We start from the raw sequence: 27,728 nt of genomic DNA, 5'->3' as shown, positions 1-27,728 counted from the left end.
ACTGAGTTTTCAGTGGACCAAATGTATCTGTAATGGCAAATATAAATCACGCATTTAGCAAATAGATGTTTACTATGCTGTCATCTCACAATCTAGAATATTATGTTACACATCTCAAGTGAAATTGCAATGGGCTTGAAACGACATGGTAATGATTCTTCCAAGCTTCCAACTCCACTGCCAATGTCAAGCATTTTTATGGAGAGAAAGAATAGTACCAGAAAGAGTCATTTCACAAGGTCTTTTGCACTCTGCTTCTCATTTCCATGTCTTCAGTGATGTATGGCCCAAATATTTTCATTGGCTCCCCCAAAGAGATGGTATCCACATGCTAAAATATACATTTTACTTCTTTATTCTGAAATGTTGGATGTTATTATTATAAGCATCATAAATGATACAAAATGTAACATCTAAAAGCGTTAGTTTTTGCTCATGGTGTCCCTGATCCAGGTGGTGTACTGGCTAACTTTGACATATACACCAGGCTTATTCTTCAGAGCACAGCCATGACCCCAGGACACAACACCCTGCAGCTGGTCACTGCACACGAGAGGGCCACCAGAATCCCCCTGTGGTGAGTGGGGATTAGGGGGTGGAGAAGGAATATAGATTATAGATTAGCCAGAGCACAAAGGAAATAGGAAAAAATTGGGATTTTTGTCTTTCTTCTTCTGAATGTGATCACTAACTTATTAGTATATTATTTATGACATAGAGTAACATTTATAGCATAAATACTATCATTATTTCATATTTTTATAGCAATCTCATACTGAAATTAAGAACTATACCACATAACCAAAATGATCAGTAAACTGAAACAAAGAAAGATAATTGAGTTCTGATGTTCACAGTACCTGGCAAGAATCTTTAACTCCTTCTAAGAAGCCAGCACAGACCATGTTGGAGGTGATCTTACCAGGGTACACATTTTTGCAAGCAGTGTCACTCAGAATGGGGACATTCAGGCACATCAGGCGGTCAGCATAGTTTGCTTTTAGGTGAAACATCGCAGCCAACAGTAATCTATTAGCTATAGTTCTGAGGAACACAATGCTCAGTGTATGGTGCATGATGAGACATAGGGTTTCCTCATGAGAAACTTTAATAAGTTACTGTACATGCAATATCTTCCTATATTTCACCAACAAGTAGCACTAGCAAAGTACATGATCTTCATCACAAACTTCACAGATCGTAGGATAAACAGGACCATTTACATTTATCTCACACTTTTATCCAATCCAAATTACAATTATGAGTACATCTTGAGTAATTGAGGGTTAAGGGTCTTGCTTAGGGGCCCAGCAGTGGCAGCTTGGCAGTGGTGGGGCTCAAACTGGCAACCATCCTATTACAAGTCATGTACCTTAACCACTGAGCTATACCAATAAATAGTATAACCAATTTAACCATTTTCTCTAACTAGATGATCATAGTGCATTATACTAAAGTGCAGTATGTTGTTGTACATATTTTTCTAACACATCATTCTTACATTATAAACAGTTTATTCAAAGGAAGTAAAACAGAGCACTTACTGCCACTGCTTCCAGTGTTCCCCCATCCGGCGACCAGGCACATGGTGCCAGCAGGCACACTGCTGCTGGGTAAGGGTATGGTCTGAACAAAGTTGTTCATGGTGGCAGCCTGGCTAAGCTTAACAAGCATGATGTCGTTGTCAAGGCTGCTGCTGATGTAACTAGGGTGCATAATAACTTTGGAAGAGTTGATGATCTGCTCCGTGCTCTCCTTCACAGTGATGTCATGCTCACCTAGATGCACCTGGATATGGCTGATTAAAAGACACACGAATCAGTAAGCCTGTTTGCGTACAGGTGAAAATAACAGAAATGCCATCACATCACATGGAAAGGAAAACGAAGACACTTTAAGGGAAAATGTTCAATGAACTGAATCTTACTTACGGTGAGTAGCAATGAGCAGCAGACAGGACCCACAAGTTGCTGATCAGAGAGCCTCCACAATAGTGACGTCTAACATTCAGGGACGCCTGGTAGGGTACGCTATTCTTTTGGCATTCATAACCTCCGACAATCTTATTTTTATCATCATAGACAGGGATAGTGACTGGGTAGTGAAGAAACAAAATGCAGAAAACAAGTCTACCATGAAAAAAATCCATTTCCTGATCTAGAAAAAAAAATGTTCAAAGAAGGCTGTTCTTAAACGTAGAATGGTGTTTTTCTGTCAAGCCTCAGACTGTTCAGTTCCATATCAATGAACCATCTCCCACACATATCCGCCAACACAATCAGCCTTGTGGATATGAATCAGATATGTACTCCTATCTAATCGCACTAGTTATCAAGCTCTTATCTATCAGGCCAATTTGTCAGAGCACTGGAAAACAATGTGCTTCTGAGCTATTTTGGGATTATATTATTATTGGGGATTATAATTATTAACTTTGTGTAAACACCTGCAAAATGTGCATATTTAATATGTTCAGCGCTCATAACGTGTATGTCAAATTCCAGCAGATTCAAAAATAAAATCCGATTTTTCCGTAATTAAGGAAGTCCAGAAGGGCTATGAGCTAGGCCTATTTATTTATTCATTTATTTGTACTGTTATCTCATGATTAGATCACGTCTTCATTACTTATTTTTCTCGTGATCTCAAGATTTTTTATTTTTTTTTTAAAGGTTTTTCTTATTTTCCTCAAGGTGTCGAAATGTATAATTAGGCATGTATTCTGTAGCCTACATCATGTATGAGTGCGTCTGTTTTTACTTTAATCACGGACCGACACTACGGTTAGTGGAGCACAGTCACATAAACGTGAACGCATGTTCACACACATGAACAGAAATAAAAAGAAATGTAATTTCCTCTGTTTATTTGCAAACCATTACTGATTACTGAATTGTCGTCGATTGCTGTGTTAGGGAGGTTTAGGATAACATGTCAAGCTGTTGAAACTCACTGCCATAGCCGAGCTCTGCGCTAAAAGTACATTCTGGGGCTTCGAAGCTTCTGCTAGATCTTCCAAGTTCCACGCATTCCTGAAAATAACATAGCTTGTTTATAACTCATTATTGTAAGATAAATAAAACCAGTTTGACATATTGAAATAATAAGAGAAATAAGTTATAGCGAGAAATTAACTTTTGTTATCACGAGAAAAATATCAAGATAACGGTACAGAAAAAATAACTCATGAACTTACTGGACATCCATAGCCTAATAACGCCAATGATCAATAATAACGATAATCTTCTTTTTATTAAAGTATTCAGTTATAGCCTAATCACGGCCAAAACTGTAATGTAAAAGAAATATCAAACAGCCTACATATCCCCAAATTGCCTCTAACGGACTATTGTATACTAAACCAATAGCTAAATAAGATCACTAGAAATCATCTTCAGTTTGCCTAATTTTCAATGTGTTTTACTATATTACAACAGTAGATGTACAACAGCTATTTGTACAATAGTACAAATTACAACGTTTAATGTAATTCTCTTGAAAAAAAAGGTTATATTTCAATGAATCCTTATTTTCTGGAATGTGAATCATTATTTATTACTTCATTCCCAATATGCTGCTTGTGTTTAGTGCACGAGCGCCCCAGTAAACCGAAGGTGCTGTGCGCGCACGGACTGGCGTGACGTCACATTCAGGCGCCTGTCCTGTCTGTGTACATGGACCCAAGATTTTGAACATAGCTTCTACGTTTCAAAGGTGGATTTTAATCTTTTTTATGAGTTGTGAGGCGCCGTCACAAGGTCAGTAAAGACATGTTTTGTTTTATTTTTTATTCAGACCACACACTTTCTAACCGTGACGGTGAATGCAGTGTGATTTTTAGAGGGTTAACTGTGTTTGGTTTTTGAATTGCTAGCAGTAGATAACGCAGCTAGCAGGCAGCTAGCTCTGGTGCTAACACGGCTAACGATAATTTATGCCGGATGCCCATCCATTGCGGATGTGGTGCAGAATAAATGCGCATTGACGCGACAGATTAAATATAGACCGCGGCTTAATTAACTTGCCGTGTATGATTGTAAGCTTAACAGGATCATTGTCACGGTGTTGCATTTTACTCGTTTGGTTTGTTGTGCTTTCGGCTGGAGCCACTGAGATTACCCCTTGTCGTTTTCAGATCAGACTGCCGTGAAATGAGCTCGCGGAATCCTCGCTGTTGGCAACGCCTCCTCCAGTGTGAAGTGTGTTCTGCACATTACTCCTAAATGCTGCTTATGCCACTTTTAGCTCTGCACGTATTTTTCGGAAAATATGCATCCCTCGATTTTTGCTTTGGTCAAAAGCTACAGACTGTTTAATGTTGACTGATTTGTTCTGTATTTGGCCAAATTTTAATCACACTCAGCTGTTTAGTTAAATTTTCATTCAAGGCAGGTAGCTGTTTGTAGCTGGTATATGCCGGAGATTGTGAGCAAGGCAGGCCTTGGTAGGCTGCACATTGAAGCACTGAACACGTAGCAATGGGTCTGTGATGGCACATCAGGCAGTTTGTGAATGGCACAGTATCCGCTGGTCCGTTCCGTGTGGTTGCAAACCAGGCCTGATCCATGACTGAATATTATGAGGAGGGTGGGTTGCTGTATGAGCACTCACCTCCCATGCACATTAAAGTGGAGTCCCCAGAGGGTCCTTTTGGAGGAGGTGTTTCCGAGGATGGCTTTCCCAGGGAAGATGATGACTCTGAAAATAGCTGTGATCACAGCAGTGGGCTGCCTGGTAGCCTCCCTTTCAACGTCGTGGTAGTACATCCCAACATTGTGGCTCCTGGAGTGTCCTCTGATGATCTCATCCCCACTGAACAAAGTAAGCTGCTCCTGTTGGTTGTTTTTTTTAAATATTGTTACATTGCTTAAAGCTACCCAGTAAGGTTCTGTCCAGGAGGTTAGGCAAATCTCCAGATGTAACTCAGAGTGGATGAATCTCTCCCATTTTTCAAAATTCTCATTTTTTCCACAATTATTCAAGCATTCCAGGGTCATTCCATGTCAAATGTTTAAGCCTCGTGACAATTCACATGTTGCAGCCAGTCAGCCAATGCTTTCTTTCTTCAGAGTTTCCTTTGGGTCTCAATAATGATACAGGTGTGGATTGGTCTGTTATGGTGTTTAAATGATGGCAGACTCCCAAACAGGAAGAACAATGTCATAATAAAGCCATGGCATGACAGTGTTATCATCTAAACAACATGTGGTGTTATTTCAAAATATTATGATTTGGATTATGTTAGTCCTATGAAAAAGCTTAGTTGCAATCATGTAATTCTCACTTACCTCAAGAACATCTAACTAAGAATTTCAGACAAGACCTCATTTATTTTTGTAAATATTTAGAAAAAATGTTAAGTAACTTGGTTGCCAAATAGATAATTAGGCCTAAACAACCAATATTTTCCAGTTCAAAATGTTTCCCATATTGGCATTTATTTTTACTTATGCTCCCACATGTATTTGCTTGAACATATTAGTTCATTTTAAAATATATCATTAGAGTACTGGGGGGGGGGGGGTGGTGATTGGCAGCTGTGGTGTTGAAATGACTGAATTCCTTGATTTAATTCCTGTGCAAGGCTCATTTATCCAGTGTTTGATTGTTGCTTTTACTATGGTATGCTTAGTTTGCTCAGTGAGTTAAATAGCTCTGCACAGAATGGATTTCATAATGTTTGAAAAATAAATCAAGGCAGTCCATATTGAAGTACAGACTGATATTTTGATGTAATTGGACATGCACATTATGAGTGCTCTGCTTGTGATGGGGGGGGGGGGGGGGTACGGGAAAGAAGATTGCCACTGCATGCAATCATATTTATGCATGGCCTTTACAAATTTACATTTTCACCTGTTTTTTTTTTTCCTGTGTCTTTTGACCAGACAAACTCTTTCAGCTGTTTTGATAAAGAACAGTTAAAACTGTGTAATTACAAGTAACGCAAAAAATACCCTTTGTAAACATCTTTGGACATACAAACATCTGTCTCATTTCAGATTAAGATGGGGTGTTGGATTATAGTGCCTGAGGGTGCTCAGTACTGTAGAGGTTAGTACTTTCCCTGATTAGAGCAAGGTACCACTAAACCCTGCAGTGCTGTGGCCCGCCAGGACCCTTACTTGATGAGCCTGGGATTAGGTGACCTGACCTAACAAATAACTCTGATAATTTACACACTGCCTTCATTTATTGGTGGAGCAGAGGTACAAGGTGCCCCCACCCCCTGGGTTTTGAATCCTGGCCAGATTTGGGAGAGCTGTTGAAATCTGCTCTATTCATTCAATTTGACATGGTATGACCAACCAGTTAATGTGCAAGTGCTTGTGAGCTACTTAATTAGCAAATTTCTGGTCTACGAGTCCTACTGGAGTAGCTAAATTGAGTGGCTCGTTAGCCTTCTCACCCTGAATCCTATGGGCAGCTTTGAGGGTGATGTAAAGTGAACACAAAGTCTGGTGCTGAATGCAAACCACGATTATTGCATTGGTATTTTGAATGGATTCATTCATTTAACAATGATTGATTTGTAAAGTCAATTTTAGAAATATCAAATTTGTATTTTTTCTAACTAGTGTTTTGATTACTCCTTTGCTAAATGGGCAGCAAAATTATTTCCCATTGTTAGTCAAACTAAGAGTGATTTTTACATTAGTGTTTAAAAAATGAAGAAGACTGGACACTTAAAATTGTGTTTGTTGCCATTGTTATTTTTTGGTTTACATTTAGTACTCATCATATGTTTTCAAAGAGCAATAAATGTCCTAGTTATTCTTATTCAAAAGTCTAGTAAATTTGTCATCAAACAATAAGTTGACATTTTACCACATACAAAATCTGGTCATTGGAAGTGCAAGCAATGCAATTCTTGTGTAGCTCCTTTATGGTCTGCTTTCTAGAAATATCCACCTCAGACGTTAATGTTGTACTTAATGCTTTGCCTTTTGCTGTTAGGCAGAGCGGTTTCAGCAGTGTTGGCCTCAGGAGGGGCAGGCAAAAGGAAGAGTCGATTTAGTGGTGCTGAGCTGGAGGTGTTGGTGTCAGAGGTGACCCGATGCGAAGGCGAGCTGTTTGGCCCTGCCGGCCGGCTGCGGCGCCGGGAGAGGGAACGCATCTGGGCTGGCATCCTGGAGCGCGTGAACGCCGTGTCCCGCGTCCCACGCACCTTACGAGAAGTAAAGAAGCGCTGGGATGACCTGAAGAGGCGCAATGGTGGGAGGCTAGCGGACGCTAGGCACCGCTCGTGCTACCTGCCATCCAGCAGAGGGACAGCGGTGATGGGCGGGCCACTTCAGGTGAGCCCCAGGTTTCAGCAGGCCCGCCAAAAGCTGAGTGCACGGGAAAAGGCCAGTTTCACCTGCCTCTCTGACACTGATCCAGGTGAGAATGGGGAGCAGCTGCAGTTCTGTATCAATCTCAGTACTGTAACTTTGTAGTTTTGTCTATGTCTGTGTAGCACATTGGTGTTTTAAAGCATATTTGGGCACATCAATATCTGACATTTGTATCAAATATCGTGATCTAACCCTATCATCCATTTGTAAATGTACCTTTTGCAAATACTTCATTTAACACAATGAACTTACCAGCAGTTATTTTGAATTTTTATTATTATACATAAACACTAAATTTATCTTGTAAAATCAATATAGTTTATATTTACAGATAAACAGCAAAAACTTGAAGTGTAGCTTGCATAGTCCAGCTTTACATAATGCCAAACTGGTTAAAACCACAGAGTTCAACTGCAACCAGTCTAGAGCAAATAATTTCTAGTCTGTAAATGAACAGTGTCCTATCAGAAATTTAAAAAACTCTAGACCAGCAGATATCTACTCAGAGCAGATAAGCCAGCAAATGTAGGCCATGTTCTAACCAGCTAATACTAAATGAAGTCCAATAACCATGTCTTCACATTAAAAGGTTGACAAACATCAAATCGACAAACATCAAATCATAATCCATAACTGAATTATAGGGAGAAAATTAAGTGGAGTTTGCAAAGGTAGTTAAAATACTGCTGATGTATTTACATTTACATTGTACATTTAACATTTTACTTTTACATTTACATATTACTTTTACACTGTAAATTTACAATGTAAATGTAATGTAAATACTGCTGCCTTTACATGCAGTAAAACTGTCCAGTATCCTCCTGTATTGAGAAGTGTGACACATACCTTCCAGTTGATGAGACATATGGATCTATTCAGTGCTATTAGTTACAGGAAGGTATTTTAGCTACATGGGCCAATGCCAGTGATAATGAAGTCAGAGTGCACTCAATTGCATCTTTTACTAGCCAAAAAAAAACTACTGAAGCAGAAAATCACCCCTTCCCTGAAATCCTAAGTGTGGTCCTTTTTTTTTTTTTACATCCATGCATAAATGTTCATAAAAATTCTTCACATTTAGGAGCATTACCAAGTAAAGCACACTTGCATGGGGTTCAAAACTACTTTTAAGATAGCTGAACTGTTAGGACTATAACTTCAAATAAAATAAATTGTTTGACAACTATGAGGAAGACTATGGAAATACAAATCAAGCAAGATATTAATGAGATTTAATTTGCTTATTATGACAAACTGAGCATGTAGGCTAATACACCTTAACTGCATATTTTTATTTCCTGTATTCTTAATTCATGATCAGAGTAGTAGTGATTACTCCCAGGTCATTCTCACTGAATTCTCAGGGAATTATACTGGGGTTTTCTTGCGTTAGGTTAATATCTATATGTCAAAATACCTGAAAGAAAAGTTAGCTGGTTTAACATATAATATAATAAAATATCCAAAAGACCTGTTCAATCACTTTTATTCACACCCCCTTACACTAATACATGTTACTGATTTTAAAAGCAGCAAATATCTACACAGAGCCGCACACGTTCAGTTTTGTATGTATGTATGTATGTATGTAGAACTGAATGTGATTGTGACTCAGTTCAGTGCTCAATTCAGAATTTCCTGTTGCCTCATGGACCTCAAGCAGATGTCTTCTAGGTAATAGGTAACAAATACATAATCAGATGTTTTCTTTAAAGTTTGGAATAGGTAACAAATACATAATCTGCACCCTGAAATGTATTTATTTATTTTTATTCTTGTAGTGCTAGTAGAACAATTTATGTACACATGTGTTCGAGGTAGATCTTCTAAACTGCCAAGTCATCAGAAATTGGATTAAAATTTTCTTCATGTTGTCGAATTTTAACATAACCTATAATAGAAATATGTATTTTCTGTGTATTTCTTGGATTTGTTAAACTTTTATTAATGTTCATATTAGGAATGCAAAAAGTATCCTAACTGAATCAGCTGTTGTACTTCAAAAGGATACACTTCCCAATAGAAATAAGTAACTTTTGATAGTACTGTCCTGTACGTACTGTCGTGTACCGGGCATGTGTGTGTTATTGGTACGGTTGCTCTGTGTCAATGCGTAACAATTCAGAAACATAATTCATTTACAACAATAAGTGAAACAAAAACTTTATGGAAAATGTACAAACCATGCAGTATGAACACAAGTTGACTTTCCTCCTGTCAATCAGTTACAGGAGGAGACGGCTCGGAAAGAGACGGCTTTGAAAAGGAGGAAGACTCTGGTGAGCAAGAAGGCGAGGAAGGAGACAAGGATGGTGAGGGTGTAGGTAACAGCATGGAAGACAAGCTAGGGTTGGGCCTAGGCCTAGGAATAGTCCCGCCCCCAACATCAGAGCGCTGGCTGCCCCCTTCACCCCTCTACAGCGCTCCCTTCCTGAATGGGAGTCCCCAGGCCAGTCCAGAACCATCCCTTGGAGCTCATCAAGGCCCACTGGAGCCTCCTCCATCGCGTAACTCCTGGCTGGAGGATGAGCTACGGGGGCTCGGGGAGGCAGCGGTGCAGCTGGGGGACCGCCTGGAGCAGAATCTGCGCGAGTTCGGCGAAGGGTTCCGGCGTGACATGAGGACCCTGGTGGCCTCGCAGGAGGCCCTCACAATCAGCCTGCAGCAAAATAATGTGCTGCTGCAACGACTGCTGGGCCTTCTCGAGATGCAGCATCACTACACCCAGCCTCTGCAGCAACCGATTGGGCAGCAGCAGCAACAAGAAACCCCGCCCCCACAGTTTTCCCAGCAGCTTGGACAGCCCATCCCTCAAACCGCCAGCGAGCAAATATTAGCACCTGTTACCTCTGTACACCCACGCCCAGATATTCTAGACGGCACTTCAAAGCCTGAATCGTCAACTGAGATAAATACGCAAAGACCACGCCGAGGTAGAACAGTAGACCACAGACGAAGGCGTAAACACTAGATATGCGAGTTGTCTTCGATTACAATAGCTATTTATTTCAAAAATATTGTTTTATATCCTGATTGTACCACTGACTAACAGCAGTTTGTGCCATGTCTTAAAAGCTAAATTTTATTGTTATGACTGTTGCAAAAATTATAGGCTGTATGTAAAAAATTGCAAGTGTTCTATTTAAAGGGTTATTCGATGTCAAGTTGCTGTGGAATCGAGTGGGCTGCATTGTGTGGACTCGGCAGTAAATTGCACCTCTGTCTGGTTGTGATTCGCTAGTGAAAATGACTGACTTGTACATAACACACACCCTCACCAAATTTAATTGCTGTGACAGGCATCATGATGTTATAGTCTGAAAATCAAAATCTCAGAGTTCTCTACAAACATAGATGGTTCCTTTACAATCTTGATTTAACAGAAAGAATATGGGGCATATATAGAGGAATCCTGTTTGGATTTTTTATAGATTTATAGTATTCCATCCAAGTAACATTTTCACAAAGATACAAAATTATAACTTTGACATCGCTTTTGTATCCCTTTGTACAGTGGCTACCAGATCTATATTGGATATCAAAACCTCCTTTCTTAAGCTTGTTTGACATGGAATGACCCTAACACCATTATATCTAAATTGATCTATGCATATTCTTACACAGTAATTTATTGACCATTTAAATTAACAATTAGTGTCTTTTGTTATTTATGCCTGTGTTCATTTAATAATAGTCAGAATAAGACACATTTTAATGATCCTATTGAGGTAAGACAGAAAATAGCTTTTTGTTCAGAGGCAGGGTTTGAATGCTTGGTGCTGAAGGTGACATTGTTTTTAATTCATCTACAGCAAATGATTTATAAGGAATTAAATTCCCAGGTTAAAGGGAGAAATTTTTAAACTGAACAATCACTTCATGCTGATAATCTGTTCTCTGCATGCGGCGCAAGATAGCTTCTATAGATCGGAGAAAACCTTTTGCAAAGTTTATACCATGTAATATAGAAGGACCTTTACTGGTAAGTTGTGTCTGGATAAGAACATGCATTAATGAAAGGGATCTGTGAATTTAATATGCTTCTTGTTGCTTACAGCACTGTATTTTAACTGGGGACATGAAAGATGATTATATGAATTGACAAGCAGGTAAATATGTACTGATATATAATAAAAGAAACATTTTCGACCCCTTTGCTGTGATATTGTTCATTCTGTTTAAAATGTACCAGACCCAGTTGCAAGATTAAAAATACTTAATTGCATTATTACAAAATGTACAACTATGAGAAATGCATGTTCAAATGTTGAAACTGTGGCACTGATATTTTATTTTACATGCAGAAATTGTCAGACTTTTAGTCAGAAATAGATCCCAATTTGAGGAAATTTTCATCAGGCTGAGTACAATCTCAAACCAAATAACAGTTTTATCACTATATGGACTAAAGATTTGACGTTTTGGTCAATTTCATGAAAAGTATACTGGCGTCCAGAACGTCATTTTAAGCATTTAACTCCCGAACGGGCACTTAGATATACGACTAGGGGTCGCTAGTCCATGCATACTCCAACACAATAGATGGCGGTATTCATCATGAAGTGGGATTGCAACCGACCATAATTCTACCGAGGAAGGAGCTACAGCGGCGGAGACAGGAATAATTAAGGTAAATATGGCCGCTTTGAGGCCTGAGCTCCAAAACCTATTGGATAAGCAGCTCAGAAACAGCGACTTCTCAGGAGTTAAACACAAAAAACGTCAGCTTACATATTTAGCAAACGAAGTCGCTGATTATGGCTTATGTCGAGAAAGCGGCGGAGTAAAAGAAGCGAAACAGTGTTGTCCTGCATCTCCACGGGCGCTGGGTAATTCATCCCTTAACACTGGCTTCGTGCAGTCTTCATTTCACAGTGATTTAAAACATGCCAGTGGGGATGGTTCAGTGTTGTCTAAGCAGTGTGTTCAAAAGCTAAGTGTTATTTCCAAAGAAAATAAATGTGAACTGGTTTGGTCTGAGACCGAAGAAGACTTGGACTTGTCACGAAGCAAATTGTGCAATGAAAATTCGGGTGAGTACAAAGCGTTTCCATAGACTTGGTTTTAACAGCACTATAAAAAATAATGTATTTTCTGCAATGTATGTGTCTACCGAATTTTAAGCATTATAGTACTTTAAATTTGATGTAGCCTACAGTTTTATGCACCAGCCTGTATGACATTCTGGACCATTATTTTCAGTAGGGGAACAGTATATAGTAGGCTACCTAAGATCTTATTGTATGGCTACTGTAACGTTTACTGTTAGGACATTTGTAGAAACACAGCAGACTATGCAGTAGCCTCAGCCAGGCATCAAGTGTTTTTCTGAAGCACTGAAAGATCCTCTTCTCTACTGGCCAAAAATATTTTCCATTTCATTTTCTTTACATTATTTTGTTTTCCAACTTTATAAACTAAGGATAATTCTAGTGAACCGGTGTAAGTGCAAGAAGTTCAGTACAGTGCAGCAAATATTAATTACAGTAACAACCTGCCAACTCTGCTACCAGTTACTGTTCATTTACGGAATATTTTTTTACAATGTAATTGTGCTGTTTTTTTGTAGTCGTCATCTTGATCAAGTATGTTTTTAATTGCACAAATGGGGAACAATATTGTAATTGGCCTGTTGTTTACCCAATCAGAAATTAATGTTTTTTGCACGATGGACACATTAAACAGCAGTACAACAGTAGTAAAATACAAAAAAGTAAAATAAAATGCAACAATTCTATTCATGCAGTCCAATTTTAAGACAATTGTTAGAAAAGAAGTAGAAAAGATTACATATTTGAATTGGTGTCCCAAGTTGTAATCTGACATGACATGTCAACGTTTTTGGTTTTAAAATCAGGACTAAGTGTTGGCCATTCTAGTTTATTGGTATGTTGGACTCTAACCTACTGTACTAGGATATATTCTATGAGTAAATGACAAAGCACTTTTGTAAGTCGCTCTGGATAAGAGCGTCTGCTAAATGCCATAAATGTAAATTTGATGTGTACTGGTAACTGTAAAGTCACTATAAAATCTAATTTGCTAATTTGTTGATACGCACAATCATGCAGTGTTGGGAAGGTTACTTTTAAAATGTATTTCAATACAGGTGATGGAATTCATGCCTTTAAATGTAATTTTTAACATATTCCATTAGACAAGGTTGAAGTAATCCATTACATTATTTGTTAGAAAATGCTAAAGATTTTAAAATGTTACAAAATTTTAATGCATGTGAAACATAGAAAGAAAACTCATTCTCTTATTTTTGCCCAGGGCATGGACTTCAGGTACAAACTGAGGAACAATGTACAGAAGATTTGAGCTTAGCTGGGGACACGATACAACAGGAACACCCACAGGCAAAAGATGAGGACGAGATTACGGACATGAGCATGGAGATGGAGTGTGATGGGGCAATCAAGACAGATGAAGAGAAGAAAGGAGAGGACACTGCAGGAGAAGATGGGCAACCTGTAATAGAACAGGAGTTAAATGAAAAGGCTAAAGGTGGGGACATGGGGGGTGTGGAGGAGGAGAGGGAGGAGAGGTGTCGCAAGACAAATGCCACAGTGAAGCAAAGGAAGAGCCATCGGGAATGCCGTGATTGTGGCAAGAAGTTCACTCGGCGGGAGACGTACAACCTGCACCGACATTTCCACATGCATCAAGATGAGCAGGCATCTCTCACCTGCAGGGAATGCGGCCTCACCTTTCAGCATCGCAGCAGCCTCATCAAGCACCGCAGCGAGCACAAACTGAACGGCATGCCACCTTCGCTGCCGGCTCCACAAAGACGCTCGAAGCAAAGGGAGATGAAGGAAGAAAGGGGCCTGTACTGTGAGCACTGTGGTGAGCGTTTCGCATCACTGGTCAGATACAGACTCCATGCATGTCAGCAGAACCTGGAGAAGCCTTACCGCTGTCCCCTGTGCCGCAGGGAGTTCCAGTACAGGGTGTCCATCAATGCCCACATGCAGAGCCACTCGTTGGAGAGCCCTTACCGGTGCCTTGAGTGCAACAAGGGCTTTCAGTGCGCGGTGACTCTGCACATCCACCAGCGCTCCCATGCCGCCCTCAAACCGTATGAATGCCCTGACTGCGGCATGGTCTTCAGGCACCGCTCGTTCATGGAGGACCACCGCCGCAGGCACACGGAGGAAACACCGCACCAGTGCAACATATGTGGGAAAAGCTTCAAACACGGCAGCCTCCTGCAACAGCACCGGTATCTTCACACTGGGCAAAAGCCATATCGGTGCTCAGACTGCGGGAAGAGGTTCGCATTTGCACAAAACATGCGTGCACATTGTCGCCAGCATAAGAGAAACTCTGGCTCCACTAGTCCAGAGGCACATATTCCCAATTACGATGTGCCTAATGGGACCAGTTTAGAGACAGTAGGTAAAGAGAACACAAACCATGACATCAAGCAACAGCGTAACTGTCCTCTGTGCCCACAGCTCTTTTACAAAGCAGCTGACCTTAGGATGCACATGTTAATACATGAAGCAGAATATGAAAAATTAAGTAATGGCAAGAAACATGATCAGGTTTATGCCTGTGCATACTGTCCACTTAAATTTTTGGATGAATCCACTTTACAGTCCCATGCTTTCACTCATGAGGTGATACCAGCGCCTTTGAAGAGGGAGGTTCTCAGTGTAGCACGAGCAAGCAGTATTGATAACATGTCAGGAGGAGGGGACTGGGGAGACCATGCCGAGAAGAAACCTTTGAAATGCAGAGAATGTGGAAAAAGCTTCCATTACCGTTCAGTTTTGGAGCTTCACATGCGCATACATAACAAGGGATATCAGTGCCATGTTTGTAAAAAGTCTTTCAGATTTAGCAGCTACTTGCAGCAGCACTTAATCATTCATTCTGGGAAGAAGCCGTACAAGTGCCCAGACTGTGGTAAGGACTTTGCGTTTCTTCAGAACATGAAGACTCACCAGAGACTGCACCAACAGAAGCCTTTCCGCTGCACACAGTGCCGCAAGGGCTACAGCGACGAGGTTCAACTGCAGCGCCACATGCTTTCTCACTCAGGTGACAAACCTCACAAGTGCCACCTCTGTGACAAGAGTTTTGGTTTAGCGTACTTGCTCCGTGACCACCTGAACACCCACACCGGGGAGAGGCCCCACCGTTGCCAAGAGTGCCACAAGTCATTCCCCTGGCTCAGCAGTCTGCTTGTCCATCAGAAGATCCACGCACGTAAGCGACAAGGACTGAGCCAGTCCTACTCTCCATTTGTTCTTTCCCAGAGAGGGAGGACGAGAGGTATGGGAAGCAGGAGCAGAAGGAGCAGTAAGTGGATTTCGAGCTGGTCAAGGACAGGGGGAGATACGGGATGGCTCCAGGATCCTTTCCCTGGTCAGATTTTGCAGGGATTGCCGCTGCCAAACCTCATAGGGCAACAGTCATCCGACTTTGATTCAGACGTGCATGAGCAAACACAGCCGAGTTCACAGCAGTCCTTGCAGCCCTGGCGGACAGAGAACCCGTCGAGGCCCATTCAGCTGCAGCAACAGTGGCAAGTACAAATTAAACCTCAACTCCAGCGCCAACATCAGCCCAAATGGATATCTGAACGACAGGCGAGTGATGATATGCAGCTGTGGAATGCAGGAGTACATCTTAAACCTATCTTGCCAAAGCTGGAGGGTATGCCAAACCTCCCACATCAACAGAGCCCTGGCTGGGCCAATGAGCCGCTGTCGGCTCAGGTCGGCCCGGCTCCCAGGCAGGTCCCAGAGAACTGCACAGCACAAGGTAAAGGTGTCGTAGCTTTAGTGAGTAAAACCTCCCCTGCGGGTTTGATTTCTAGCCCGTCAAAAGCAAGGAATGAGAACGAGCAAAAGGCACAGCTACAGCACATTTTCTCAGTGGGTTTGGCAACACCCAAGTCACCATGTGATGCAGATGGGCTGCATTCATCGAATGTGAAAACGCATTCACCAGAGTCAAAGCCTCAGAATTCCCTAAACCAGTTGCTGAACATTCAAGGCCAGTTATCGCATTGGCCTGTTTTCTCTGATATCACCCAAAACACCAAAACTGAACCTCTTGGTCCCACAGAAAAGGACAACACCATTGCTTTTCGTTTGAAAACACCAGTTGGCACAATGCAGGCTAAAAATGAATCTGACAAACTTATTAACAATAGAGATGAGCCACCCAAAGGACAGCAATCAACTATTCTGGCCAGCCAAATATCCATTTCAACACAAACGGGCAAAATAAATGACACAATGGAGTCCAACATTTCTTCTCTTTTACATGAGAATAAGCCTTGGAATTTTAGAGCTAAAGAAATATCAAAGACATTGAACCTGCAGGAAAAACCTGTGAATGAAACAGGTACACAACAGCCTCAGTTGCATATAATGCAACACCCTTCACAACAGCAGCAGCAAATGCAACTGGTCCTGCAGCCACAGCAGCAAATGCAGCTCCTACAGCAGCCATTACAGGACCAACAATTACAGCAACAATTAAAGCTTCTCCAGCAACAGCAGTTTCATCCGCCACAGTTACCACAGCAACAGCCAAATCAGATGTCCCCTGCCTGGGTTAGCGCACCTCAGGCAAACCAGATCGGACCAGTCAGTGTTCAATTTGGAGCTGCTCGTTTTATCCACAGGAACAGGAGTACCGTGTGGGGCTTCCAGACCACTCCGGTGGTTTCCCAAACTCTGTTAAATGGACCAATACAGCAGGGGCCTGTGGTTGCACAACAGCAAGTGCCTGTGGTTTCAGGTCCTCAGATCCTCTTAAGTCAGACCTCTCCTTTCATCACCCCACCGCTTGCTCTGCCGCCATCACTTGCTTTGCCTGGCCCCCACCCCATTCATTCTGTGGCCGGGCAACTTTCAGGTTCAGCCCCTCAGAGTGTCTTTTTCACACCGCAGGGCATCATGAGTGAGAGATCAGTACTGCAACAAGCCTTGTCCTCGTCCCATTTAGCACAACGAACTGAACCACACAAACTTAGCAGCCAGGTGCCGTTCTCACCAGATCGTCGTTTTCGTTGCATGGTCTGTGGATGCACGTTACATGGAGAACTAGAATTACAAATGCACTATATGCAACATGCACAGGGAGAGATCTGACTTTTTTCCAAACTAAACACATGAGGAACTGACTTTAGTTACATTACAAGGCCCCACTACATCTTCATTTAAATGGCTATAGAGCTGCCAAAGTGACTGTTATAGATCGAATACATGAAGTTGTTCCTGAATGACTTAATCCTCAGTGCATTCTGATTGCTTGAGATGTGGTATTCCTCCTGAAGTGATCCTCAGTAATTAGTTCATGGTATGATATCTGCAAAATGTTGAACGTTTACTGGTTAAAGAACCTAACTGAATTTATTTTGTCAGCTGAACTGAAATGGAAATGTTTTCTAGCCTAATGTGTTACTTTCTTTTGCACTTTTTTTTAACCCATGGCCTTATGTTTTCATTATAAAACATTGCTATGGATTGTTTTGAGCAGTTTAACTTTATAATTTTAATACTCCAAATTATTATTGATGGACAATACATTTCCCTTTTGAATCAGGTTGAATGCTTATACAATACGCATAAAATGTTATTCTACTGTATGCACACATCATTAGACCATGGACTGTGTAAGCATTTGTCATCTAGTAAATTTTCTGCAAGTTTTTGTCTGTTCAGTTTTAAGCAGTTTTTTCCTCTATTCTGTAAGGCATTTTGTCAAACCTCTGAGACATTGAACTTAAGTTTGTACTTAAGTTAATGCTCCATCTGTTGTTTTAATGTTGCCCGGATATGTTATAAAACCAAAACATATTACAGGATGAAAATAACAATTAGACCCCATCACTAGGTTCTTGCAATGTTAAAATAAGTGAAATGCTTGGTCATGTGTCTACCTCCGTCTTATTGTTGTAGCTTTAGATTCAATAAAATTTGACAGACTTGACAGGTTTGATTATTTTAAGTGCCAGATATCTAAATGAATTGCCAGGCCCATGCACACTGTCGGTACTAATAATGATTAAAATAGTTATTTACTGCTTGTAATTAACATTTCAACCTCATCCTATTCCTTATTAGTTTATAAGACAGTATCTAGTTTTACTGTTTTGACTGATTTATTATTAACAGTAATGTACAAAAGGTATCAAGAAAAATACACAAATGAGGTTTAGTATGCAATGAGATATGGCAAACATCTGCATTACAATAGTATTCTAAAAAAAACATTAGTGAATCGTTCATATTCAAGAGCCTTCTTAAATCCTCTTGGTGATCATTCAAGGTTTTACAACTTGTGTGATGTCTATACAATTGTATTTAGGCTGGATACATACTGCAGATTTGTTCGTGTGACTCTGCTCTTGTTTTGCTATGTTGCACACAATGAGGCTCAAATACATTTTTGCAGCGAGTACAAGTTATGTAATAAGTAGTACTTTAAATTCATTTTACATACCAACACGTGATTGTTCTGAAGACTTCTTAACAAGCCGCTTAAAGGAAATCCCGCAAACTAACCTTTATTTGGGATCCGAACTCAACCGGATGTCCGACCGGTCATTAGGGTGGCACGTGCCTCCTTCTGTCTGTGACGTAATAGGTCCTTTACCGCGAAATGTGGCGTGCGTTTCCGTGAGGGAGAGGCTTCCCGGAGGTGTTGGGAAGCAACATGGCTGCTGTTTACTCGACACAGGAGGGTAGACGGCAAGCGAACGTTAACAGTTTGTCGTCTGAAGATAAAAAAGATGCGATCCGGGACCCCGGTGTGGGTTCGGTGAGCGGCGATAATGCCTTAAACGCGGAAAGCGCCGGCGTGGAGCGCCGTTTGAAGTCTCGTGGCCCTGCGCCGAAGGCCCGAGAGCGCGCGGAAGTCGCTGCCGCGGTGGCCGTTACGGTTCCTCAGATAATAATAAAAGAGGAGCAGGTCGAGGAAAACGAGTATGTAACCGAGCAAGACGGTTCGGAAGAACGGACTGCACGAAAAGCGGACTTGCCGGGCGGACATGAAAGTACCGACGGTAAGTGGTTCGCATTTTAGAGCCGACTTCCAACAAAGCAGCTGGCTAGCTCTGCTATCTTATCTTTGCTAGCCACGTTAGCATTAGTACCACTAGCTTGTAGCCTGTTACTAGCTTGATGCGTGGGGAGATTTGACGTTAACTGCTCCTCCGTTCACAGAAATGCTGGGTTAATGAACATTTGAATCGATAGTAGCCACTGTTAATGTGGATCCTAAGTTCAAGTTTTTAAAAACAGGTGCACGTTGCTGAAGTGATCGGTAAGAAGTTTTAATTCAGTGAAGTGTCTGGACGCGTCTGTCTAGTCTCCTCTCGAAGGATTAAAACCATGTTTTAGCTTGTTAACCCTAGCTAGCTATAATAGCCAAGAGCAAAATCATATTCTCGCTTTAAAAGTCCATATTAATTACTGTACCGTAATAAATTTCTATTTAAAACTGTTGGCACTTTTGGTCATTTACGCAATTGTGAAACGCCGGTATGCATGTCGGGTAAATTACGACATTCTATCTCGGCAAATATCGGCCTCTTTTTACCGAATGTAGTGGTCACGGGTTTAGTGTCTGCTTTTTCGGTGGTCTGTCTACACCGCATTGTTTTTGGATGTACTCCATGTACATATGAATTAATCATTTTTCACTATAATATAATTATAGCTAAAGTACTCGTGATTGTTTCTAATGGGTGGCGCATCAGTTAATGCATTAATAAGGAATTTTACGTTAAAGTAGAAAATCCATAATGCCAGAAACGTTCAGCATGACGATCAAGAGTAGTGGGATTTGTTTCTTTGTTTTGCTACAGTGGAAGGGACAAACCATGCAAAAATCGATGCAGCAGTAACCTTAAATGGAGTTGCTTTAAAACAAGTTTGTCTTGTGCATATGCAGCAATTTTAAACCATTGAACTCTGTTAGATACAAGATTTTTGTAATATTTTTCACACTGTCAATTTTGATGTATTATTTAAATGCACATGAATAAACAAGTTGTATCATCTATATGCCTGTTTTTTTTTCTTTGCTTCATATAGAGGTCTTCCTAATTACTTAATCTTCCCCGAAAGACCACGTACACAAACGTACATGTACATTTTCATAACTTTTGTTTTTGTTTTCTTCCTCTGGCAACAGGAGTCGTCCTTACCTCCTATTTTGCCCTTTCTATTTTTAGGGGATTGGCTATTTCGCTGTGAAGATTGCAGTGAGGCCTTTGTGAACAAGGAGGCATATCTGGAGCATCGTCGGGAGCACACCCACGATGGCCCCATAGTCTGCCTGGACACAGATTCACAGTGGGATGATCTGCTAGTCTCAACAGATGGAGGTCGACGCACATTGTGCTGTGCTTTGTGTGGGCGCAAATTTTCAAGCTCAAGAGGGTTTTTCACCCACCAACTGAAACACCGCAACCAAGTCATTAAAAGGGAATCTGTTTCAGATACTGGTCAGAGCACTGTGAAACAGAAAGTTTTTGAGTGCAGGGATTGTGGTAAGATGTTTGCTTCAATTGGCCAGTGCCTTAACCATCAGCGTTCACACAAGCAGGCCTCAAAGTCAGTTTTTCATCAGTTAGCTCATTTAAAGAAAAAGTCCTTCCAGTGCCCAACCTGTGGCCGTTGTTATTCTCGTGCTTCGGCTCTTGATGCACATCGGCGTTGCCATGAGATAAAGCTGGTTAAGTCACGGGGCTGTGAAACTGAAAAACCTCACTCAGTTAATGAAGCTCCAGTTAAAATAGAAGACACTACTGACACAACGTCTGCACAGTTAGGTGGGCCTCAGGAAAAGCTTTTTGAGTGCCTTTGTGGCAAAGCTTTTCGCACTCTGTGTGGGCTTGGGACACATCAAAGGTTCTCTACCAACTGCTCAAATGTTAAGGTAAAGATGGAAGTTAAGCGTTCATTTGAATGCACAGAATGTGGTAAAACCTTTGTTAGCTCGGTGGCTCTGTCATGTCACCAGCGTTGGCATAAAAGACGAGCACAGCTTGTCTGCAGTGGGCAGCCATTTAAATGTAAGGAATGTGGCAGAGTGTTCACCTCACTAACGTTCTACAATAAGCATCAAAGATTAGCACACAGTAAAGAGACACCGGCAAAGTCTTTCCTTCACCAAGTGTTTCAGCTCCAGAAGAAGGCTTTTGAATGTCGGGATTGTGGTTGTCGATTTTCTCGTGCCTCTGCGCTACAATCACATCAGCTCTGTCATACTGACGTCTTTAGTGACATCATTGAGAGGTGTTCCAAATCATCCCCTGTTGGTTCAGCACCTGGGTCAGACCAGAGTGATGAGGACGAGGTGAACAACTTTGGTGCTGGTGCCATGGTGTGTCCACAAAGTGCTTCGCAAGCAGACAGTACTGAAAGAGAATTAAACTGTGATGCAGCGGGTGCTGCAGAAGATGATGATGTAGATAATTGTTTAGAAGTTATCAGCGTAGCAGCATCTGATGGTTGTAGAAGTGACTGTGGGTCCCAACAGGATCAGAATCCTGATCTTGAATTGCTGTGCGAGTCAGATCAAGAGGAAAAAGATGACTATCGTTTTAACTTGAGCCCTGAAGGTGAACCAGTCTCTTCTCAGACAATAAATCCAGAAATGAATGTAAAGATTGTACAGATAGACTATGAGCATTTGAAGGGAGGATTAGTAAACACAGAAATGGATAGAAGTCCTTCTCAGGATGTTAAGAAGTATGACTGCCCAGATTGTGATCGAACATTTGTTAAGGCTATATCTTTGCGCTGTCATATGTTGTGGCATAGAGGAGGAATGGGGAAAAAGTCTCGTTTAAGGAGAAAAATGCGCATTATGACCCCCATCAGGAAAGCTTCAATAAAATGTGAGATTTGTGGCCATGAGAGTTTCACAAAGACTTCTCATTACTTTCATCTGGGAAAACATGAAGACAGGCAACCTTACAAGTCTATTACGTATCAACTCGCTAATCTGCAGAAGAACAGTTTTAAGTGTGATGAATGTGGAATGCATTTCTCACGCCTTTCTGCACTCCACTCTCACCAGCAGCACCACAACAATGCAAAGAAACCATATGCATGCTTGCAGTGTAACAAAAGCTATACAAATCCCAGTGGTCTTTACAATCATCAGAAGGTCTGCGGTGGCAAGGATCCTGGTTCTCCAAATGAAACTGTCAGAAAGATGGAGCATTTTAATCCAACTAAGACCCTGTTGGGCCCTAAGGTTCATCACTGTAAGAAATGTGGGAAAGGATTTTGGTCTTTGGGAGCTTTCTTTCATCACAAACAGTACCAGCCACAGTGTGCAGATGTTGACACAAGAACTGCAACAGCCTCTGTCGAGTCTGAAAATGGGTGTGGAAGACGCAAGAGACGAGGGCGTAAAAGAGGAATGCTATACAGTCGTCACCCTCGTAAGACTGGTGCAATGAGTGATCACACAGAATCAAAAGAGGAGCATAAATGTGACATTTGTGGTAAATCATACCGCATGTTAGCATGCTTTCTTAAACATCAACTTGTCCATAACACTAATGAAACACCACCTCCTGCTAAGTCATTTGACTATCAGGTTGAACAGTTGAAGAAGAACTCGTACAGTTGTCCTGATTGTGGGAAACTTTTCTCTCGTGCCATGGCACTGCAGTTTCACATGAAAAGCCATGGCTATGAAACTGGCCTTCCATTAAATAACGCAAACCTACCCCAATGTCATACCTGCTTTGCGTTTTTCACTTGTGTGTCAGCGTTACAACTTCATCAGAAACATTGCATAGAACCAAAGAGTGAACCTGAGCAACAGATGGATGAGTGTCAGAAAAAGGCACTGGAAAAGCTAAGTGCATCTCATGAAAATAATAGTGTACAAAGTCAGACAGTTGAATCTATGGAAGAGACCGAGTTTAAAAACCAACTTGAAACACTTCCGCCCATTACTGCTGATTTGAAATACAAGTGTGATGTCTGTGGCAGAAGTTTTTCAGTTGTAGGTGCACTTAATTTTCATAAGAGGATTCACAGCAAAGGCCATGTTTCCACCAAGCCAAAATCGGAACTTAGAAATCCACTCAAAGGCAACTCCAAAGATCATCCGGCCAGAACTCCATTTGTTTGTTCGGAATGTGGAAGGAATTTTTCTACAAATTCAGCCCTTGGCACGCACAGGCGATGGCATAAAGACAAAAAGTTTGCCCGTATTTTATCAAAGAACAGTAAGCTCTCAAAGAAAAGCATCGATAGTGGACCTTTTTTATGCAACTTGTGTGGGAAGGGGTTTTTCTACCTTTGTGTTCTTCGCCGGCACCAAAAACATCACCCACCAATAAAGGCTCAACTGGATGCCGAGTCTGAAGGAAAAACTAAACTCAGCATGACATGTCAAGAGAGCAGCATAGCCTGCCCAGGCTGTGACGAGTCTTTCTCTAGTGGATCTCTCTTAGCCTCTCACTTTGCCTGCCAACATACCAAGCCCTCCGACACGGCTGAAGAACCTAAGAAACTGGGAGCTAGTCCCCTCAATGAGGAGCCTTCGGATGAACCATTCAAAGCTGCAATATGTCCACCCCGAAGTAACTTGGCCACAGCGAAAGGAGAAAAGATGAAAATGAAACACCAATGCCCCCAGTGTTATAGGAGCTTCATGAATGTACGAGGTCTTCGTGCACATAAATGGCAAAAACATAGAAGGACTAGAGGGCGCCCTGCAGTGGGATCGGACAGAGCCAACAAGCCCTTTCCTTGCTCACGATGTGAGAAACGCTACAGCTCACAAGGAGCCCTCTATAACCATAAAAGGTCCTGCAATGCAAATAAGGTAGATCAGAAACAGCCACCAAGACCAGTTAAGCCACATGTAGCAGAGGGGCCATTGTTACCACATCGTCCTTCAGAGACCACTACAAAATTTCTTTTCAAGTGCCATAAATGTGGTAAAGCTTTTCCCAGTGAGGCACAGTTGGATGCTCATAAAGAGGCAGCAAGAACACGACCGCATTGTTGTGCACTCTGTTGTCGTGGCTACTGGACAGAGAGTCAACTCCAGCAGCATCTTGCCTGGCATGACGAAGTGCGCAGACGTCTCCCAACTGAACTCCGTTATCGGCTCAGTGCTTCCGTAGTGTCTGGGCCCTCACCCGAACTCCAAGACCCGGCACATAACTCGGGCAGACGGGACTCTGTCTCCCTTGTAAAGGAACCTGCAGCCACTGCTAACACACAGGCACCCAAGAACCACAGGTGCCATCAGTGTGGCAAAACATTCTTATCTCCACGGGCACTTGAACAACACCAGGCTGTTCACAAACGCGAGGAACCCTATCATTGCTCACTATGTCCACAGACATTTGGGGACATCAGAGATCTCATTGATCACCATCAGGAGTGTTTGGGTGATAAAGAGTTGATGGACACATGCTCTTCTGCTTCTAGAGACGCTGAGAGCCTAACCTGTATTGAGTGTGGGATTTCGTTCAGTCAGGAAATGGACTTGCATCAGCATTACATTGAACATGCACGTGGAGAGTTCTGAGGGTTTCGGGTCAGTTTACCCGATGCAGTTGGATTAGAGTTTAGCCCTAAGTTCAAGGGTGGTAATTAACTGCTGTTTTCCTCATGCTGTATTCATACAAGGATTGTTTCCATTAAACTCCACATTGCGATTGTTATGCATATGGTTGCAGCATTAAAAGTAACAGTGGCTTCCCTGAGAATTTCTATACCTGCTCATTTCTCAGAATTAAAGAATAAAAGGACATGGTGCATTAATTGTAATGTAATTGAGTGTCATCTGCATTTATTGACCATTTAAGGTTAAATTAAATAAACAAAAAAAAATCCATTGTGTGAATGTTCAACAACTATGACTTGTTTAGTTATTCAGCAGTATAAACTGATTGTGATCTTAAAGGATAGGTTTGCTTCTTTTCAGCCCACACCTTATTAACATTGTGCATCATGTATAGTCATGTATAACACAGGGCCATGGATAGCTTTAGTACTAAGAAATCTTATGTTCCTTGCATCTTGTATCTGCATGTTTTCAGTGCCCTTAATCCTGGTCCATTGGTGCAGTCATGTAACTTGAATGCCTATGTACATCATGCCAATATTTGGAACCACCAGACGGTCTGCAATTTTGCTTTATCCTAGCTCCCACCTCACCTGAGCTCACCCATTACGATCATGGGGAGGTATTCTGACATACACTAGAGCTCAGGGGACCACTCTTGAGAAACACTGGTTTAAGATTAAGAAGGTTTCAGAGATATCAGTGGGATTGTCCTATGTGCAACTCTAATTGGGGGGTAATTATAACGAGGTGTGTACTGAAGAAGAGAAAACCTATCAAGACCAATAGAATGTTTATCCAGAATTATACCTCTGAAGATTTGAAGACTATTGCCATTTTATATTTTTAAGGAACTAGTGCTGCTTCTTTTTTTTGGGGGGGGTTGTTTTTAAAGATTGACCTGTCTCTGTAACACTAAACTCTAGTTTTTAGTATATGTCTCATTTTTCACACTATGTTGTGTATTTCTTGAAACGGCAGCAGATGCTACATTACTAATCACCTGTGAAAGTAATGGAACTTCAATCTGCATTCAGCCTCTAGTTTTAATTGTGCACTTGGACCCTTATGGCATTATGCCATCTTAACATGCATGCGTTAAGTCCCATTGAGATTTGATGACCCTCTTCTAGATGATTTACAGTTTGCATTAAAATGGCCAAACATGTAGTTTTGTGGTTTATTGCTAAAGAAAAAAAAAAAGTTAAATATTGAATTCTTTTAAATTATGCATTAATATTTAACAGCAAGTGAATTCAGGTGATTTGCTGTATCTTGCAAGTTTATACATTATACAGTACTTGTCCCTTTAATTTGAAGTAGAGAATTTGCCTGGGTTTGTGTTTTTAAAGTATCAAGGTTTCTTGGTAATTTACAGTGTGGATTAATGGGTGAATGTATTTCTGTGGGAGTAATCTGTGAGAGGCTTTCCATCTCATGTCTCCATTTTATTAACCCATGCAGCATTACCTTAGTTGTTAATTTTGTATATCACATTTCTCAGCATTTTATACCCTTCTGCTAATCTAATAATTTAGATTCAATCTTGTTTTGACACTGCTCATGTATCACTTTATTTCTTAGTTTTGTTTAGTCCGACAGACGCCTCCGTGTGTTTGTTTTTTTTTTGTTGTTGTTGAACAATGTTCATCCCAGTTCTCATTCTGATTTAATGCTAACCAGAAAATTAACATTCCTGGCATCCTGAATGATTAGTCAGTTTTCTGCATGCAGACTGTATGGTATTGATCCAAGATCTTTCATTTGCAATACTTTTTAGTTCAGAACTGTGCTTAATTTGTGACGTGCCATGTGAAACTGATGGTGACTGGATTTACTGAGTACACCTTAAGGTATAGACATGTTCATTACAAAGGGGCTTTTGGGTTGTAAATATTTTTCCCTTTTTCTTTTTTAATTTAATTTTTTTTTTTTTTTTTTTTTTTTGCATTTTTGGAATAATTGTTCATAATTACAATCTGCTTGACATGTTGGTTTTCAATCAATGTTTTTTCTCTTTTAACTTGAGTAAACATTAAAACAAATGTCCATATTTCAAATGTATTTCAAATTGAGGGATTTCAACTATTATTCATTAATTTTGACATCACATGTATCTTCTCCTTTGTGGTTAGATATATATTTAGGAACTGTTTTGTGACACACCCTTAAACGTAACATTTTTGTACACATTATTTTTGAGCTGTTTTCTTTAATGAGAATGATGTAACAGCTGTTGCTTTCCTGTAACAGCCATTAATGTGTATAATTAGTCCTTACTAGAAAAATGTAATTACGTGTATATGATTTAAGCACCTGAAAAAAAGTAATCAGCAAATAAACCTGTGTATATGCTAATCACTGCCTGTTTTATGCAGTTTTACATAGGAATGAAAAAGCTGTGATGGTGTAAATTTGCTGAATACTGGACATGTTATATAATTTATTGTGGCAAGTGGAAACGAAGCAAAATATCATTTTTAATCTTGTTGACATCAACTCATCTTTTTCTTTTCCTCAGTGAAACAGCATAGTATGAGATGCCAGGACTGTGGACAGCAGTGCACTCGCTGGGATGCTTACAAAGTCCATCTGCATAAGCATGTGGAAGAAGAGGTTACGCTAGAGAAGAAAAGCAAAAAAAAGATCTGTGGGATTAATTACCAGTGAAGACAATGGATCAGAATTTAATAAGAAAAGGAGTTTGGCTACTAATGAAAAAGAAGCAGTGAAAAGCCATGTAGCTGAGGTGTCTTTCAACAGTAACTGTCAGATTAAACCCTCTGAAATCTTTGCAGTTCACCC

At 40.9% G+C, this 27,728-nt stretch overlaps 4 protein-coding genes across 7 annotated transcripts; 3 read left to right on the top strand and 1 right to left on the bottom strand.

The window, feature by feature from the left end:
• Window positions 1-66: 66 nt before the first annotated feature.
• Window positions 67-18,989, bottom strand: prss1 (serine protease 1). 2 transcript variants are annotated; one of them, XM_081696460.1, is made up of 5 exons: window positions 18,875-18,989; window positions 1,932-2,094; window positions 1,545-1,798; window positions 861-997; window positions 67-572 (listed from the first exon to the last, which is right to left on the bottom strand). In XM_081696460.1, the coding sequence occupies exons 3-5, from the start codon at window positions 1,714-1,716 to the stop codon at window positions 423-425; spliced, it is 459 nt and encodes a 152-aa protein (XP_081552586.1). In that variant the 5' UTR covers window positions 1,717-1,798; window positions 1,932-2,094; window positions 18,875-18,989; the 3' UTR covers window positions 67-422. The 2 variants fall into 2 exon arrangements, with proteins under 2 accessions (XP_081552586.1, XP_026863023.2); XM_027007222.3 differs by lacking the exon at window positions 18,875-18,989 and having other exon boundaries at window positions 1,932-2,247.
• Window positions 3,628-11,489, top strand: si:ch211-261d7.3 (uncharacterized). Of its 2 annotated transcripts, none has more exons than XM_027007221.3 (4): window positions 3,628-3,758; window positions 4,136-4,821; window positions 6,958-7,383; window positions 9,572-11,489. In XM_027007221.3, exons 2-4 carry the CDS (start codon window positions 4,566-4,568, stop codon window positions 10,309-10,311), a joined length of 1,422 nt encoding a protein of 473 aa, XP_026863022.2. In that variant the 5' UTR covers window positions 3,628-3,758; window positions 4,136-4,565; the 3' UTR covers window positions 10,312-11,489. The 2 variants fall into 2 exon arrangements, with proteins under 2 accessions (XP_026863022.2, XP_026863021.2); XM_027007220.3 differs by having other exon boundaries at window positions 9,566-11,489.
• On the top strand, window positions 11,584-18,299 carry zgc:66448 (uncharacterized). Its single transcript, XM_027007216.3, has 2 exons — window positions 11,584-12,373; window positions 13,617-18,299. The coding sequence occupies exons 1-2, from the start codon at window positions 11,977-11,979 to the stop codon at window positions 17,456-17,458; spliced, it is 4,239 nt and encodes a 1,412-aa protein (XP_026863017.2). The 5' UTR covers window positions 11,584-11,976; the 3' UTR covers window positions 17,459-18,299.
• On the top strand, window positions 18,904-27,281 carry si:ch211-261d7.6 (uncharacterized). Of its 2 annotated transcripts, none has more exons than XM_027007215.3 (2): window positions 18,904-19,374; window positions 20,548-27,281. In XM_027007215.3, exons 1-2 carry the CDS (start codon window positions 19,026-19,028, stop codon window positions 24,882-24,884), a joined length of 4,686 nt encoding a protein of 1,561 aa, XP_026863016.2. In that variant the 5' UTR covers window positions 18,904-19,025; the 3' UTR covers window positions 24,885-27,281. The 2 variants fall into 2 exon arrangements, with proteins under 2 accessions (XP_026863016.2, XP_081552585.1); XM_081696459.1 differs by having other exon boundaries at window positions 19,222-19,374; window positions 20,508-27,281.
• The last annotated feature ends 447 nt before the right edge of the window (window positions 27,282-27,728 follow it).

This window comes from Electrophorus electricus, chromosome 14 (genome assembly GCF_041902795.1).
Source record: "Electrophorus electricus isolate QZ-2024a chromosome 14, ASM4190279v1, whole genome shotgun sequence".
Taxonomy (NCBI): domain Eukaryota; kingdom Metazoa; phylum Chordata; class Actinopteri; order Gymnotiformes; family Gymnotidae; genus Electrophorus; species Electrophorus electricus.
The sequence above is the reverse complement of the archived record's forward strand: the minus strand, read 5'-3'. Positions and strand labels throughout refer to the sequence as shown.